Source organism: Cynocephalus volans, chromosome 2 (assembly GCF_027409185.1).
Source record: "Cynocephalus volans isolate mCynVol1 chromosome 2, mCynVol1.pri, whole genome shotgun sequence".
In the NCBI taxonomy this organism is placed as follows: Eukaryota; Metazoa; Chordata; class Mammalia; order Dermoptera; family Cynocephalidae; genus Cynocephalus; species Cynocephalus volans.
In genome coordinates this window covers 37,817,331-37,835,224 of record NC_084461.1, presented here as the reverse complement: position 1 = coordinate 37,835,224, position 17,894 = coordinate 37,817,331, and the positions used below count along the sequence as shown (strand labels likewise).

The 17,894-nt window shown below is 37.7% G+C and overlaps 1 protein-coding gene across 1 annotated transcript in view; it reads left to right on the top strand.

Annotated features, from left to right (window-relative positions):
- Positions 1-17,894, top strand: part of OXCT1 (3-oxoacid CoA-transferase 1) — a 138,179-nt gene that overhangs the window by 17,053 nt on the left and 103,232 nt on the right. The window contains exons 4-7 of the mRNA XM_063085701.1: positions 3,519-3,654; positions 5,006-5,155; positions 9,866-9,972; positions 12,685-12,745. Of these exons, the coding sequence (XP_062941771.1) occupies positions 3,519-3,654; positions 5,006-5,155; positions 9,866-9,972; positions 12,685-12,745 (454 nt within the window). The remainder of the gene's footprint in view (positions 1-3,518; positions 3,655-5,005; positions 5,156-9,865; positions 9,973-12,684; positions 12,746-17,894) is intronic.

The window sequence follows — 17,894 nt, the reverse complement described above, 5'->3', positions numbered from 1 at the left end:
TATGGGAGTAGTCGTAGAAAGGGGGAAGATTTTTATGGGTCTGGAGACCTCTAGTGGACAAGTATATTGTTAACCTGCAGAGAATTCTTCCCATTTCTTAAAAGTACCTTGAAAATACTTAGGTTATTTAGTTTTCTTTCAAAACAAATGAGAATAAATCACGCATCTATTTCTTTTATGCCAATAGTGGGTGGGAAATGTTATCAGATTTAGTATTTTAAGGGTCTGAAACTTTAAGGTTGACTATTACCTGGACCACTTTGCCAAGTACAGTGTGCCGGGACTGCCTGGGGGGGGGTAAGAGGCTTGGAGATGATACATTCTCAGAGTCAGGAAGGAGTCAGTTGAGCTGGAATGGCCACGTGTGCACTGTGCATCCTCATATTCACAAAGGTTATGAGGATGCAGAGTGGAGTGAAGGTGGGAGGAAAGGCGGTTGTTAGGAGAAATGTCAGTGGTTCGTCAGACAAGGTGCCATACTTAACACCTTTCCAAACAAGTGGATGTCATTAAATCAATGACATTAGATTAGTTTTCCCCCAGCCCAGTCTTCCACTATATTCCATTGCCAAAGCCAGAATTCTGGAGTGGATCTGTATCTAGGTCAGGATGGGCAACAAGTCTTGTAAAGGGATTATTTTCCCCAAATATCCCTTTATTTGTTCCTTCTTCTCCATTCCCATTGCTACTGCCTTAGTTCAGAAGCTCAAAGTTATTTGTTTGGACTATTTCAAGCCTCTTACTCAGTCTCACTGCCATTCATCTCTGAATCTCTCCAACTAATTGTTTGTTTGCTTGGGCGGCTGGTCGGTGAGGGGATCCAAACCTTTGACCTTGGTATTATAACACCTTGGCACTCTAACCAACTGAGCTAACTGGCCAGCCCTTCTCCAATTAATTGCATGCCCTGTTACTATTCTGCTTAAAATTATCCAGAGGGTCTCCATATCTTTCAGGATGAAATTCTGTGGGGCAGATCACAACCTTGCCTGCTTTCTACCTCTCCTGCCTCTCTTGTGCTTTCAGTCCGTATGCCAGTCCATTCAACACGTATTGAGCTCACCTTTGCAAAGCTGCCCATCTGCCTCTTTCCCCCATCACCTCCATTCCCTACTCTGTTCTCAAAAATGCTTTATTTTTGCTTATGTCTGTTTAAGTGCCACCTTGTATAAGGCTTCTTTCTTCCATAAGGCTTTTCTGCTCTCCTTCTCCTTTCCAACAGTTGGGTTCTCCATCTGAAGTGTTTTTATCACACTTTGTGCAGAATTCTCTTACCACGTCTCTCCCTCTGTTGTAAATATAGCTTACATGTTTATTTACTTGATAATCGCAGAGCTGCCCAGGGCCCAGCCATTCTTGCGGTAGAGTAATGCTCAGTCAAGCATTGTTGGATGAAGGAACCGTGCAGATGACATAAGCTCCATAGGGGAGGAACCATTAGTGCACTAAATTAAGAAGGAGAGATCAGAAATAAAGACTTCTGTGTCTAGGAGGTACTCCAGACTTTATCACTATGTTTCTATCTTTTAAAAATCTTTATTGAAGCATCGTATAGAGTAATATAGAAAAGTGAACATATCATCAGTGTGCAGTTTGGATTTTACGAACTGGACACCCATGTAACCAACATCCAGCTAAAGACAGAATGCGCAGTACCTAGAAAGCCCCATGCCATGCTCCTTCTGGTCACTCTTCTCCACTACCAAGGCTAACCATTATCCTTATGTCTGATCTCATGCCTTCCTTTCTTCTGATTTTGAACTTCTTGTAAATAATTTAGTATGTACTCTTTTGTGTCTGGCTTCTTTTGCTCAACATTTTGTCTGTGATTCATCCGTTGTTGCTGCTGGTGGTAGAGCATTGCTTCTCATTGCTGTATCGTGTTCCACTGAGTGGCTACAACATCTATTTTATGGTCAATGGGCGTTTGGGAGGCTCCAGTTTTTGGCCATATGAATAGTGCTGATATGAATATTCTTACACATGTCTTTTGGTGAGCATAAGTGTGCATTCCTGTAGGGTATAGGCCCAGTTGTGGAACTGCTGACTCATAGCATATGAATATGTTCAGCATTAATACCTGCTAACAGGTTTTCCAAAGTGGTTGTATCAATTTACATTCCTTTCAGCATATATGAGAGTTCTGGTTGTTTAATGTTCTTGCCAACACTTGGTATTTCCTTCTTTTTTATTTAGCCATTCTTTTATGTTTGTAGCGGTGTCATATTATGGTTTTCACCATTAAAAATATTTCACTTTAAAAAATAGTTTTATAGCTTAAGATCAGGTATTCTTTGTTGTCTTAGAAATGTTTTCTTTCTCTAGTAGGTTTAAGTATTCTTGAAACTTTTGAGTAAAAGAGCGGGAAAAGGTGACTGAAATGGAAAAAATATTCATCCAATTATTAACCTGTCTTGTCACATTGACTTTGCGTGAAATTCTAGGTGTGTTTTGCTTTGTAAAAAAATAGAAATAGGGCTGGCTGGTTAGCTCATTTGGTTAGAGCATGGTGTTGGTAACTCCAGGGTCAAGGGTTTGGATCCCTATACTGGCCAGCTGCCAGTATTTATTGTAAATAAACAAACAAATAAATAAATAAATGAAAAAAAATAATACAAATAAAGAGGAAAGGTACCAACTTGGAGACCTTCACCTAAAGAAAAAAAAAAGCCAATACCACATGCAATATTTCTAATAATAAATTGAACTCGAACTTTAAAATAATAGAGATATTAAACCATCTTATATGTAATTTAACAGATACAGGATTATTCTTGCTACCTATAATCTTTTCCCTGGTTTGTAATTGCTGATTTTTTTTATTGTTCTTAAAAATGTTCAAGTGTGTACATTTTCTTGTGCAAAATATCTATAATATAGGGAAAATGTTTATAGCTCTTTATAATTTGGGTCCATATTTCAGTGTTTTCAATGAGTATGCTGATCTTCTCTCTTAAATCTGAGTATGTCCCTCTCTCCTTTTTAGAACAGAAAGAGCTTCTCCATCCATATCTTCCTTTAGAGTCATTATGATTAGGACAGTAGCATTGCTATTCATTTACAAATGCCACCAAAGCATAGGGCAAGAACCAATCCATCACTTTGCTTATCTTCTACCCAGACTCACTTAACTTTGGAGTAGTGGACAGAACAAAAGGTGTGGGGTAGAATTGTAGGATTGACATAAGTTTGAATATTGGCTGTGTCCCTTACTGCCTAAGATCTTGGGGGGAAGACACTTAGACCTATTGGGCTTTAGTTTCCTCAACTGCAAAATAAGAAAAGAAAAGCTACCTTGCAAGTTTCTTTGGGTGGTGGGGGACTGAGAGAGAATGTTGGTTAAATGCCTAACACACACACACACACACACACACACACACACACACACACACACACACACACATGTATCACATATATATATCACATATATGTAAGTGTGTGTGTATATATATGTGTGATATTAGTGTTCTATCAGAAGTCTCTTCTTTAATTATAAGGTACTTTCATTTTCTTTTTAGGGTTGACAACTTTGGCTTGGGTCTTTTACTTCAATCCAAGCAGATAAAACGCATGGTCTCTTCGTATGTGGGAGAAAATGCAGAATTTGAACGACAGTTCTTATCTGGTGAATTAGAAGTGGAGCTGACACCTCAGGTGAGATTTCTCTGCTTCTCTTTCACAATACTAAGTTTATTTTAAATTTTACTTTTTTTCTTCCTAAGAATTTCTTTGTGCAAGAGAGGTAAGGCAGAGGGGATAGATGCTACTTTTTCAAACTAAGGAATTCTGTTTGTAGGTCACACCTGTTGATTGCTAGAGGATTAATGTTTTCTGCTGCTATGCACTGAAAAAGGAGGTATTTATAGTGAAAATATCTAAGCTTGGCACTATAACATATATTGTGCCACATGCAAAAGGACTTTCTAATATGTTTGAGGGTTGTCCTGAAAGTTAGTTTTTACGAATCATAGAATTAGAAATTTGTGGATGATCTGGTCTTGCTAAGACACTTCAGGAGAGTAAAGCCCATGGACAAAGTGCGTAAGTGTTGGGATCAGAGCCCAGCTTTCCAGGAAACTGATGTTATTACAAAGAAAGTAGTTACTACAGGTAATCTAGGAAGTTTTCACTCATTTTCTACATCATCTCCTAACTGATAAAGCCTTTGTCATAGAAAAAGGCAAACTTTTTGAAGTCATTTGAGTAAAGTAAGGGTCTACAAGCTGTCTGTGTTGGTCTTCTGTTTTGACATGCTATGCCTTCATCTCTGAAACTGAGCCCACCAATTTGCTTTATTTTTGTTAGGAGAAAATGTACAAACTTCACCAAGTTGGTAATAATATAATGTAGCAGAATTTTAAAAAAATTTAGGTAATAAAATCATGATATGTGCTTGTATACAGAGGGCATGCAAGGGAGGTTGTTCTTCCTAACAGGCTTCATTGTATTACAGTCACACCTGGTCACTGTGCATCCCTGTCACCTGGGATTATCATAGCATTGCACTATATTTGGTATTTATCCAATTTTAAAGTTTTTTGCAAAAACAAAGTATACTGTCTTAGTCTGCTCGGGCTGCTATAACAAAATACCATAGACTGGGTGGCTTAAACAACAGAAATTTGTTTCTCATAGTTCCAGAGCCTGGGAAGTTCAAGATCAAGTGCTGGCCCATTCGGTTCCAGGCTTGCCCCTAGGTGGTTAACAGTAATTTATTGTATATTTTCACATAGCTAAAAGAAAGGATTTTGAATGTTCCCAACACAAAGAAATAAGTGTTTGAGGTGATGGATACACTAATTACCCTGGTTTGATCATTACACATTGTATACATGTATCAAAATATCACAGTGCACCCCGGAAATATGCATAATTATTATGTGTCAATTATGAAAAAGAATTGTAAGCCTCTGGAGAGTAGAAACCATGTCTGTCAATGTTTCTGTGTTCACATACAGAAGTGTGCTCAGTGAACTTTTTATGGAGTGTTGGTTGCTCACTGTAGGGTACGCTTGCAGAGAGGATCCGTGCAGGTGGGGCTGGAGTTCCTGCGTTTTACACCAGCACAGGGTATGGAACCCTGGTACAAGAAGGAGGATCACCCATCAAATACAACAAAGATGGCAGCATTGCCATTGCCAGTAAGCCAAGAGAGGTAAGAAGTACTCTCATCCAGATAACACCAGATGCCTCTTTCCACATGGGATTCTGGGTGGACTCATTTGGTAGAATCACCTCTGTATGAAAAAAAACATTCATTTTCATAAGTATGTTAAGTGAAATTTCTAGCTAAAACTGAGCACCTGCTAGTACTTAATGTCACATAGAGAAACTAGGACAAAGAAGAAAAGAAGCTGTAATCCATGAAAGATGTACTAGTTATCTGAAGATTAGTTATCTGAACTGATTTTTTTGGTAGGTTTTAACAAGTTTAGGTACATTTATAATTGCTGATTATGCTTATATGGAAAATAGAGTAGTTGTATGATATGTACGGTATTAAACTCTTCATTCTCAGGCCCTTCCTAATGTGACTGAAGGGAGAAAAAAGTCAAGGAAATCATAAGTCTGTCTGAAATCTTGAAAAGCAGAAGACAGTTATGATTATATAATGAATAAAAGAAAGTTCATGTTACCACCTTTATATTTTATATCTTAAGTCACACTGCCTAACCTAGTTTTATTTAAAGTATTGGATAGGATGGGATACTTTTTTAGTAGGTGACTTTGTTCAAATATTAGAAAGAGTAAAACTCCGGATATAGGTATTTGAGATACTCAAATTTGAGATGATTTCAAAATTATACAGGCCAATACTTACTGTATTTTTTAGTATATTTCCCATTTCTTTGTCCAGGTGGCTCAGGGGAGTTAACACAGGTTGCAGAAATGCTAAGCTCATCTCTGGGGAAGCGAATGCAGTAAATCAAGGGATCTCTTATCACTTTTCTGCATCTAGGGATACTGGCTCTGTCCCCCTGTTCTGAGGGAAGATAAGGGGTTACTGAACATGCCTCTTGCTGTTCAGTGTTTGTCTCCAGCAGCGTCCTCCATCTGGAGCTTTGTCTTTCTGCTGAGAGTGATCTGTATTGATTCAAAGGTTTTATTAGCACATTTTTTATAATCTTCTTTTTTCCTTTACTGCCTAATTAGATTTAAAAAGTTTGCTGACAAAGTAAAAGAAAGGAGCCTAATAATTAAAATGAATCTTAGTAGTATACAACAAAGGTACCCAGAAAAATTGCATTAACACTTTGATAGCTTGCTAGAAGTTGTAGCATTAACTCACTATGGGAAATATGATAGAGTAGAATCTTTCCTGGGTTCATTTCTGCCTGGAGTCAGGTCCATGAACCTAGTAGTTCTATAATTTTGTTTGAATATCCCAGAAATATGACAAATAATTTCTTGAAACAATTCTTCTTGGCTCTTTATTTCCCTTGCTTATGGTAGGGACAAGAAGTGAGCAAATTCCTTAATTTAATAGTATTTACCCTCCTCTTTGCCCGGCAGTGGTCTAAGCACTGTGGAAAAATGGATGATCTAGACCTAGTCCTCCTGCTAGTGGAGGAACTGACAGTGAATGAATAAACACGTACGTAATGTCTGTCGTGGAAATGCTGTGAGGAAAAATCAAGCAGGTTAAGGGCAAAGAGGGTGATCAGTGGCCAGGCAGATGGCGTTCCAGATTGGGTGGTCAGGGAAAGCCTCCCTGAGGTGACATTTGATAGAGACCTAAATAAAGTGAGAGAATGAAGCAGGTGGAGATAAGGAGGTTGTGCTTTAGTCAGAAGGAAGAGGAAGGCTTGCTCTGTGTGTGGAACAGCAGGACAGTGAGACTGGAACAGAGTGCATGAGGCGGAGATGGTGCAAATGGAGACTGAGGGGAGGCAAGAGCCAGATCTAAACCAAGTTTGGATTTTTCTGAGAAGTCAATGGGGTTTTGAATAAGGGTGGGAGAGTGGTGCAATTTGAGATGCATTTTGTAAAGGTCACTGTGGCTGTTGGTGGTGAGTTTTTTTTTGTTGTTGGTTGTTTGTTTGTGGGGTCCAAGAGTAGAAGCAGCAAGAGAGATTAGGAGGCTGTTGTATTAATCTAGGTGGGAGTGGAAAGTGGCTTAGACCAAAGTGGTAACAGTGGAGTTTGTGAGAATTGGATGGAATCAGGATATGAGTATATATTGATGGTAGAACGAGCAGGATTTGGTGATGGATTGTTGTAGACTGTAAGAGAAGAATCAAGTAGGCTGCTTATTGAGGTGGGCAAGGCATGGGAGTAATCACAGAGCTTGGTTTGGGACGTGGCCCATTTGAGAAGTACATTGGACTTCAAGAGAAGGTGCTCAGTAGGCTCTAGCTCAGGGAGAGTTTAGAGCCAGGATAGGAACTTTGGAGGCATCATCATAGAGTAATTAAACCTATGGAACTAGATGAGTGGCTAGGCCTAAGTTAAGACAGAGAACACTTCTTTGACATTTAGAGCTTGGAAAGAGGAGAAGAAACAACAAAGAAAAATGGAAAAGAGCAAGTAGTAAGTGAAGAAGAAACTCCAGGGAGTCTGGTGATTTGAAAGACAAAGTCCCTGCTGGTGCAGTGGGTAGGGGGGAAAAAAAAGAAGAGAAATTTGAGTCAAAGAGTGTGAAGAGATTGAGTGATACCAGGACTGGAACTGACCATCGGATTTGCAAAAATGGAGGTCATTAGGAAGCTTCAGGAATAGTTTTTCTGGAACGGAGGGGATGAAAATCTGACTGGAGTAGATTCCAGAAAGAACTGAAAGGTAGAAGTGGAGACTGAAATGCACAGCTCTTTCAAATGTCAAAGCCATTTTTGTTTTTGTTTTGCTATTTTAGAGTAGCTAACACTCAACAACAATGCGGTGTGTGTACCCATGAGGACATTATGTAACTGCAATATAAAAGCAAAGCCAGTGTCTTGCCTTGAGCTTATATTTACTCCAGTTTGTAGGTTTGTGTGTAAAAAACTCAACTATCATCATTGGTGTTTACAGTGATGAGTCTGAAATACACAATCCATTAAAAAATAACTTTGTATATTGATATGCAGCTTGTAAATACTTCTTTCATATAGTTTATATAAGTTCATATTAATAAGACCCTCATCCAGCAATAATTCCCTAAGTTTATCAATCTTTTCTAGCGGGAAACTGTGACAATGTCTTTAAAGAAGCTCTTCTCGGTTTTTGTTTTGGGTGGCTGGCCGCTACGGAGATTGGAACCCTTGACCTTGATCTTATCAACACTGCACTAACCAACTGAGCTAACCAGCCAGCACTGAGTGAAATAAGCAAAGCACACAATACCGCATGTCCTCACTCATATGTGGGAGCTAAGAGAGAAAGAAGGAAGGAAAGAAAGACCACAGTAGTGCATTGGTCTTGCAGAGGGAGAGACCATTCTTTGGGATACAAAATGGAGTGGGGGGAAAGGGGGAGGAGGAGGGAGGTGGGGATAACTGGATGGGGTACACAGGGTACAAAAGCAATTTCTGGTAATGGGTATGCTTCCAGTTTGAATCTAGCCCTCACGTTATGCCACGAGGGGTGACAATCAGCATTGTATCTCATGAGTATTCATAATACAATAAATTTTTTAAAAAAGAAGCTTTTCTTTAAGAAAAGATTTCTGTTTTAAATCTTTATTTATTTATTTTTCTTGTTCTAGTTAATCTGTTTTTTTTTTTTTTCTTTTTTTTAAAAATTTTATTTTGTCGATATACATTGTGGCTGATTATTGCTCCCCATCACCCAAACCTCCCTCCCTTCTCCCTCCCCCCCTCCCCCCCAACAATGTCCTTTCTGTTTGCTTGTTGTTTTAAATCTTTAAAGAAAAGTAAGTACCAAAACTTTCTATGGAAGCTTTCTATAGGACACATTCAGTCTGTTTTTCCACTAGGGGGTGCAGTAGTAATGAGAATGGAGTTCTGCCTTCAAACGGATCCATCCGGTGCAGTGTTGGAGTGGGGGCGAGGGACATTGTTTCCTCTCTCCTTTGTTTTAATTCCCAGAGATGAATCCCCAAGAAGAAAAAAGGACCATGATGACAAGACATTGCTTTATGTTCTTCCCCCCACATTTGTATAAAATTAAAAGGCAATAAACATAAAAATCAATAGCATTTCATTAAGCCAGTGATGACAGAAGAGAAGGTGTAATAAAATAAAATGTAATATTCATAGTAGCAACAAAAGCCATGAAGTACCTGTGAATAAACCTAAAAAAAATATACAGAGCTCTTATGGAGAAAATGATAAAACTATTGAAGGAGGAAAACGTCGGTAAACAGAGGCATATATTATGCTCATGGGTGGGAAGATATGGCATTCAGTTCTCTCCAAATTAATCTGCTAATTCTATGAATCCTAATTAACATCTCAACAAGTGATTGTAGATTATGGATTAATGAAGAGAGAAGTTTTGTAACTATTTGATGCACAAAATCAATACATAGGCCATTTTATGCAAAGTAAATAGGTTTTTTTTCTGGAGGGAAGGAGGGACTGTATTTCACATTCGGTGTATAACCTATATGCACAAATAGAAAAATGAATACCTGTAAAAACACAGTCTGTCCCTCAGGCCTATAGGACTTTGGGTTCCTCAAATGCTCCAAGCTTTCTCTTGTCCTTGGGCCTCTGCACGTGTGTTCCCTCAGATCCCCCTCAGCCACTGTGACTGAGTTCTAGCTGCCTAACACTAATCCTTGAAGTCTCAGGTGAGATTCTTCTCTCTGAGAAACCTTCCCTCACTAGGCTTGTATCCCTATTATCTGCCACTGTCAGAGCACATTCCACAATCAAACAAAATCAGTGCAAATACCTAACAGTGCCCTCTTTGTCTCCTGCAGGTGAGGGAATTTAATGGCCAGCACTTTATTTTGGAGGAAGCAATTACAGGGGATTTTGCTTTGGTGAAAGCCTGGAAGGCAGACCGGGCGGGAAACGTGATTTTCAGGTATTGTGATGGTTTTAAAAAATTTCAATATAATGCTTTCCAGCAACTATATTTCCTAAATTCTGGTTACAGAAAAAGCTATCATGGTGAGTTTGCTATTTAAAACATTTTAAAAATGGCTTAAGATCATACACACTCATGTATGTGTATATATATCTGTATGTACAGGGCTGTTGCTATGCAGTCTTGCTGGTATGGTGCACTTGTGAGAGACTGTTCTGATTGGTTGGCGTCTTATGTTGCACTGCTTGTTAAATATTTGAATCTATATACCCTTGTATATCATCATATGCAATTATTTTTCTCCCTATGTATTTTAGTTGCCAAGACTAGTTGCATGCTTAGAAAACATGATAACAATACACAGTATGATTTAATTTTGATGTTGTTATTTATATTCATTGTCTTCAGATGTCAAAATTACTTTGATATTCTGGAAAGATACTGCTAATAATCAGTAGGTCAGTTCTCTTCCAGTCTTATTGGTATGTCCCAGGAAATGCTTATACAGGTTCTATCTGGAAAGTTGATTACCCTTAGTAAAGCTGAACTTTCATTCATTATCTGGATAGCCACAGGCTTAATAGATTTTAAAACCTTTTGATTACCCTAGAATATTAAATTCCAAGTATTTAGTGTCTTGGATTTATAGATTACTATTTATAGTTGTTTTTTTGAAAATTATGCCACCATTGACTTCAAATAAGAGTTTTCCAAAATGTTGCAGAAATCATTTTTTTTCCTCAGGGCTGGCCCATTAGCTCAGTTGGTTATAGCATGGTGTTATAACACCAAGGTCAAAAGTTTGGATCCCTGGACAGGCCAGCCACCAAAAAATAAAAAAATCTTATTATTAATCATTTTCTTTCTCGTAATATTGTCATTTGCTGTTTTTTTGGGTTTTTCTGTGTGTGTTTTTTTGGCAACTGGCTGGTATAGGTACAGGGATCCGAACCCTGGACCTTGGTGTTATAACACTACACCTAACCAACTGAGCTAACTGACCAGCCCTCATTTGCTGCTTTTAGTTAGCAATCTTTTATTGTTAGCAAATGCAGTTTTGCTGCAGTCACAATTAAATTCTCAGAGGCACTCATATTGTTTCTGTTTATTTCTGAAGAACTTAATGTGATATTAATACTCTGTCTGGTTTATTGAATTCAGCCAGTTTTTCAAAGTACAACTACTTGTGGCAATTACAGTAGACATTGCAGATCATGTCCCCCTTATTTGACACATTGGTGTAATGTTTGCAAAGCTTGGTTGCTTTTAAAAAAAGATTAGTGAAATTGTATAGCAGCAAATGGAAATGAATTATTTAAAATATTTCCATGAGTTTATCCTGTGCTTCATTGCCTGGCTCTGGTATCTAAAGACAGCACAAGGGTTATTCTAAGCACCCACTTTATGCTGGTGGTTATTGAGCTCTAGTGTGAAATGAAAGCTCTCATCACCAGTGGTCAAGTGACCTAGGACTACCTTCACATTTAGTGGGACAACTGGTGCAGAGGTCTGTGTAGGCCATTGTTAAAGTGGGAAAGCCTGGAACTCCTCTGCTCTGGCCACTCTGTCCTTGGAGCTTTTGGTGCCTGGATGTCTGGTGGAATCCCACTGGGCAACTTGTGAAAGTTCACAGGGACTCCTCTCCAAGGGCACTCTATCTTTATACGCATCCTTGAATCTGAGCAAAAGAAATGCTAGTGGCCTAAAAGAGCTAGTAGAACACAACTGTGAGTTTATTCCCTCTACGAAAGAAATTCTTCTATCAATGTATACTCCCAGAAACAAAAATACATTTTATTTTTTATGGCTAGGGGAAGTGTGTTAATTGAGGAACTTGGGAAGGCAAAACCATCAACAAAATTGGCACCTTCTTCACATTTTTATACCTCAGGGTCTGATGTAGGTGTTGAACTTTGATTGAAAGTTCCAATTTAATCAGAAAATGGTTCTCCAGAATGATCTTTATTGGTGACTCACAAATTACCACTGAATGTTTCATTTAATTTTAGCAATGGGCTCTTCTATAATACAGAATGTAATTACTATACTTTTTAATGTGAAGCACTTGCTACTTTTTTTTCCCTTAATATTTTAATGAGATCAAGTTGTTTAGTGAAATATTTAATTATAGAAACAAAGTAACATACCAGTTAAAAGGTTAAAGGATATTAATTTCAAATAGGGTAGATTCATTAATATCCATTTTATTTTTTTGTGTATAAGATACGAAGGTACTCCAAAAATTTCGTGGAAAAATAGAATTAAAAGATAATGCAAATCTTTCTATGAAGTTTTTGAAGTACCCTCATATATGTTGAACATGAAAAATAGTTCCTCTTTCCCTCAACCCTATTTAAAAAGCTATGTAAATTGGATGAAGTGGCCATCATATTTTTTTAATTTATAGGATAGTAATAAACTTCATTAATGGAAAATATGATACTTTCTGAAAAGATTCATGGATTCTTTGTTCATAGGAATTCTTTTAATTTATAATATTTTTAAGCTGAAAGAGACACTTCTTTTTTTTTTTTTTTTTTCTTTGAAGAGATAATAAGCTTTATTCAGCACACACATGTCTAAGAGCTAGGCAGTCCAAAGAGTAACTGAGCAGCTGCCAGCAAAGTAAATGTGCTCTATTTAGAGACACTTCTTATATTTGGCCTTCTTTCTCCACTTCCTTATTCTGCCCCCCACCCCCTGATATAGGAAAAGTGCAAGGAATTTCAACTTGCCGATGTGCAAAGCTGCAGAAACCACAGTGGTAGAGGTAAGAGAAGAGATTACTTCTGAATTCCTGTTAATTTTTTAATTTGATGTTATTTATTAGTTCAAGAAAAAGTACAACAGTTTGTTTTTATTCTGGAAGACAAACAGTGACGTTTTTTTTTGTTTTGGATATGGATTCTATTTAAATACATAATAGTTGAAATTTTGCTGTAATGGCAGCTCTGGTTAGCTAGGATCTCATTAGAATATTGTCTTTGGGAATCTACCTATGGGACCAGCTTATAGAAGACCTTTGGTTTGTGAATAAAATAGACCTTCTTAGGTGAAATTCCAAGATGAATTTATGTATACAGAATTCTGGGAAAATAGTAAATTGTGTCAGGAGAAGTTCATTATCTTACTAGGGTAAATTACCAGGTTCATTATCTTACCAGAGACTGTAAATTCTTTAAGGGATGAGGGTAGTACAAATAATGGCTTTAATGTGTTTCTGTTTGGAGCAGTTGGATTTAGACACTAACTGACTCTACTCTGGGCATCTCAGGGTTTGGGAGAGGCTTGAATAATTCTAGAGCCTTCTTAGAGTTAGGGCTTTGGTATGGAAATAGATGCTTATACCCAAACCCTGCCATTTTAGTTATGCATTTTTGAATCTCACAGTAGACTTCAAAATGGGTCTTAACTTGAAGCTTTGAAGATCACCTTGCAACCAAATGTTCATGGAAATTTGAGTTAACTTTCTCTTGGGAGAGCATTATAGGAACCTACTTTGGGATCTGGAAATAATAATATATGTTCCTAATTTTTCACATGATGGCGCATGGTGTTGTGTGTGGCATCTTTTGATTCATCCATGCATGGCCTAGATAGTGTTTCCTGGAGGCAGTATATTTGAAATAATCAAATGTTAGAGTTCTGTTCCTTCCTCTTTAAGTCAAGTGTATTATTTTTAAAGTGCTGAGGGACATGGTACTTTCATCCCAGGCAAGGTGATTTCTTTCACAATGGCTGTAGTATATTTTCTGCATTTAAAATGGATAATGTGGTTTACTCTCTCTATGTAATCTGTTTTTTATTTATTGAATCATCTTAATGACTTTTCCGTGACATACATCTATAGCATTACTGAAGAAAGGCCTCTAACATAGGTTAAAATAATCAATAGTTTAACACTCTATGTCTTTCTATAAAACTGCTAGAAACAAGTATTTCTTCCCTGAATACTGAGGGGCATTATGCATTATCCTGGGTGAAATTCTTTTAAAAATTTTTTCCTATTAAAATCTGTTTTTTTTCCCAGCCAATCTTATTTCTTACAAGAGCTGAAAATGACTTCCTAGTGTCCAAAATCAGTGTAGATGTTAGAAAAGAGAGGCTCTCTTTTGGCATAAGAGGAGAGAAAATCCTTTAACTGACCCTGCAAATGTAATAAAGGGTACCCTTCCCTGTACTGGAACAGATATCTCTGATCAATCACAGCCCTCATTCCTGATAGGCCCAAAGTCAGGTTAGGATCCCTTCAGTACAGTGCTGCAGACAGCCACCCCCAACTGACTGCAGTGCCCAATATGGTAGCCACTAGCCACATGTGACTTTTAAAATTTAAATTAATTAAAGTTAAATAAATTACAAATTCATTTCTGCAGTCGTTCTAGTCACATTTCAAGGGCTAGTGACTACTGTGTTAATCAGTGTAGATATAGAACATTAATTGTCCTCATTGCAGGAAGTTTTATTGGTCATATTAAAAGGATCAAGATGAAATCTACATGTCATTCTAGTTTAATAAGCAAATAGCTATTTGGACAGGAGAATTATTATAAGCTGACCCCCTCTGCATGCTCATAGCACAAGGGGTCTACACAAGCTCATAGGCTGATTTGTAATAACTGTGCTCTCAAAAGAGGAAAATAATTTGAAGTTGTGGATGGTAACTAGAAATGTTTCACATTTCCTGATGTGAAAACTCTATTTTGACATTGTGACTTTTGTGTTATACTGAGTCTAGTGAGTCCTCTGGACCTCCGCTCCCTCGTTCTGTGCTGTCTCTTTGCACTCCATTACTGCATTGGCCTCCAGGGCTCCATGATCCTTCTCTTATAGCCCTGTTCTGCTGTAATTTATGATAGACCTATCAGTATGGAGGATTATGAGCTGGTCTCTGAAGTGTAGAATTTAAGAGGAATCTTCAGAGATCATTAAATTACCTGCCTAATCTGCATGCTAAATGTTAACAGTGACAGTTACCATTAATCAAGCATTTATTATGTATCAGTCACTGCTGCATTCTTCATGTGCATTATTATTTTTTAATTCTTACAATAGTCCTATGAGGTAGGAATCATAATTATTCTTATTTTACAGATTGGGACTTTAAGGAACAGTGAGGTTAAGGTATATACCTATGTCACACAGCTAGGTAGAACCAGAATAGAACAACAGAAAAACTGAGTCCAGAGTGCCTACTCTTTTCCTTTATGTATGAAATACTCCTAAATCATCATAAATGATGATGTTTCAAAGTCTTGAAGATACTGAACCTCCAGAAGTAGTGCATTTCAATGTTAACTATTAGAATCAAACAGGTAGAGAGATTTTTGCTCAACTTACTCCTCTAGCCTGGGCCTTTCATGCCAATTATTTCAATCATAGTCTTTTTTTCTTCTAGTACCATCTGCCTTGGAGATGGCTTTGAAAAAGCATTATCCTGTGATCAATAACCCTATGGATTCATTCAGCCTTTCTCATGGACTCTGTTCATTCTATTGTGTAGGCTCTTTGATTCTTACAACTTTTAAAATATTTCCCTAAACATGGTGATTGGATGGCTTTCTATGTACTGCAATGTCTTCTGCAGTGACAACTGTAACAGTGACTACACCCTGTATTTTAGACAGTCAAAGACTGTATTTTTTCAAGAACTGTTAGCTCATCTTCTTTCTTTTATAGATAAGGATACGGAAGACTTTTCAGTAACAGCATCTGGGTTAGAGCCTGTCTCTTGAAGCTCCATGCCAGCATCTTTCCACTCCACAATGCTGCATCTTCTAAGCCTTTCTCCCTGTTCACTTGAGTTTTAACTGGAGTTTTAAGGAGGGCAGAAGTATAAATATCTAAAATATTAATGACGATTCCCTTAGACATCTTAAAAATTGTTTTAGACTCAGAAACAGGGTGGCAAAGAAATATACAAGCCCAGCCACCTCTTCCTTTTTTGGTTCATAATTTCTTAATTATCTAGTAATTAACTTACAATAAATGTTTTATGTCAAGAAGTAAACCAATATATTCGTCTTGAGTTAAAAAGAGAAAATCAGATTTACTCTTGACATCAATTACTTCTAATTTCTGTGAAAGGGGAACATTACTTCTTTTTGGAAGAGTTTTCCCTTTCAGGTGTGTTCTAAACAAACTCGTAAGTTGTGTAAAACCAAAGAGGTGATCAGTTATGTCTATTTTTAGCAAAACCAACATGAACATTGCATTTTATTTCTTAAAACCTGTAGCCATTTGCGTGCTTCCCCACAAAGTTGTCACATGGTGAATGCTGACTGTATTTTTCTCCCCGTCTTAAAGAACTGGGTAGTTACTTGGGAAAAATAGTACATGTGGGTGCACATATTGGCACACATGCCAGAAAGATGTTTCTCTTTTTAGCCTGGACAATGTTATTTCTGGACCTCCCTCTGAGTGGGTGAAGTCTTCCCTGATAAACTTCACAAGTTTAAGTGCAAAAGCAGCCAGGGAATGACTTTTGGGCATTGTGTTACATGTGTTTAATAAGGAGCAGCGAGGAATGTTGAGTCTTCCGAAGAGAACTCATTTGCCTCCTTCTCAGGAGGAGTCTTGTTAACCTCTCAACTCCCCATCAGCTCCTCTGCCAGTCTCCCGTGTACATATCTCACCATCCTGGATTTATCTGGGAAGTGGCCTGTTTCTACATTTTTTTTCTTTTATCTTTCTTTCTTTCTTTTTTTTTTTTTTTAAATGAAGGAGTTTATAATAGAAATAGCAGCAGGGGGAACTAGACTGCTTCACTCAGGAGACTGTTGATGCTTTGTCTCCTGCCAGCAGCCTGGGATGTGTGTGCTGTCAGAAGAGGTCTTCTGACTCAGCCACCGAAGGCTGCTGAGGCTGCCTGTGACCGAATAATCTCATTGGTTTGGTTTTCATTGTGCTTTCAGGCTCGTGCCTTGGCTGGTATTATAAGACAGCAAAAATTTATACACAGCCCCTTCAACTATTTTAACTAATTTCAGCTCACAGTTAAAATAAGTATATTTCTTATTATGACTTAAATAAAACTTGTTCTATTATATTTATATTATGATATATTTATATATTTGCCTGTGAAAGAATTGTTTATATTCTATGATATTTGATGTACAAAATATTATATCCTTGTAGCCTGCATGGCTAATGAAGCATAATAATGATGTGAACACCTGTGAACCCACCTAATGTAAGAATTAGAGGATTATTCATAGTCATTTGTATCCACCTGTCTGCCCGCCAAAGATGACACTATTAGGAAAACTGTGTTTATTAGTCCCTTGCTTTAAAAAAAATTTCTGGCTTGTAAGATATGGACATATTGAAAATTATTTTCCCAAGTGTTTTCCTGAGACTTTTTATTATATTTTTAAGAGCCAAGCTTTGATAACTTGGACTGTGACTTGCCTGTTCTGTACCAATACCTGCTACATGCTATCCATCTCTGCTTAGGAGATTAGCTAGAAGAAGAGATCAGGGGTACGTCTGCCATCCTGCCCAGCACACGTGTGTTGTTTCTGGTTGATGAGTAAGGAAAGGTGAAGATTGCAGTGTAAATGATATTGCACATTTTTGCTTTTAATTTTTATTATGAAGGGTGATGAACATATACAACAGTAAGCAGAAGAGTGTAATGAACTCTCCTGGGCCCAATACCCGGCTCCAGTTACTGCCACCCATGGTCCCTCCTGAACCGTCCACATCCCTTCTCCTTTCCTTCTTTCTCCTTCCATGTTATTTTAAAACAAGCACAGATAATTATATCTCAATGACATTTTTAAGGAAAGTTCACATGATACTCAGAAATTCTAGTGTGCTAGGCACTTTTCTAGGTTCTGCAGATACAGAAGCAAGCAAAGCAGAGAAAAGTCCCTGCCCTCATAGAGCTTATATTCTGATCAAGGTAGATGATAGAT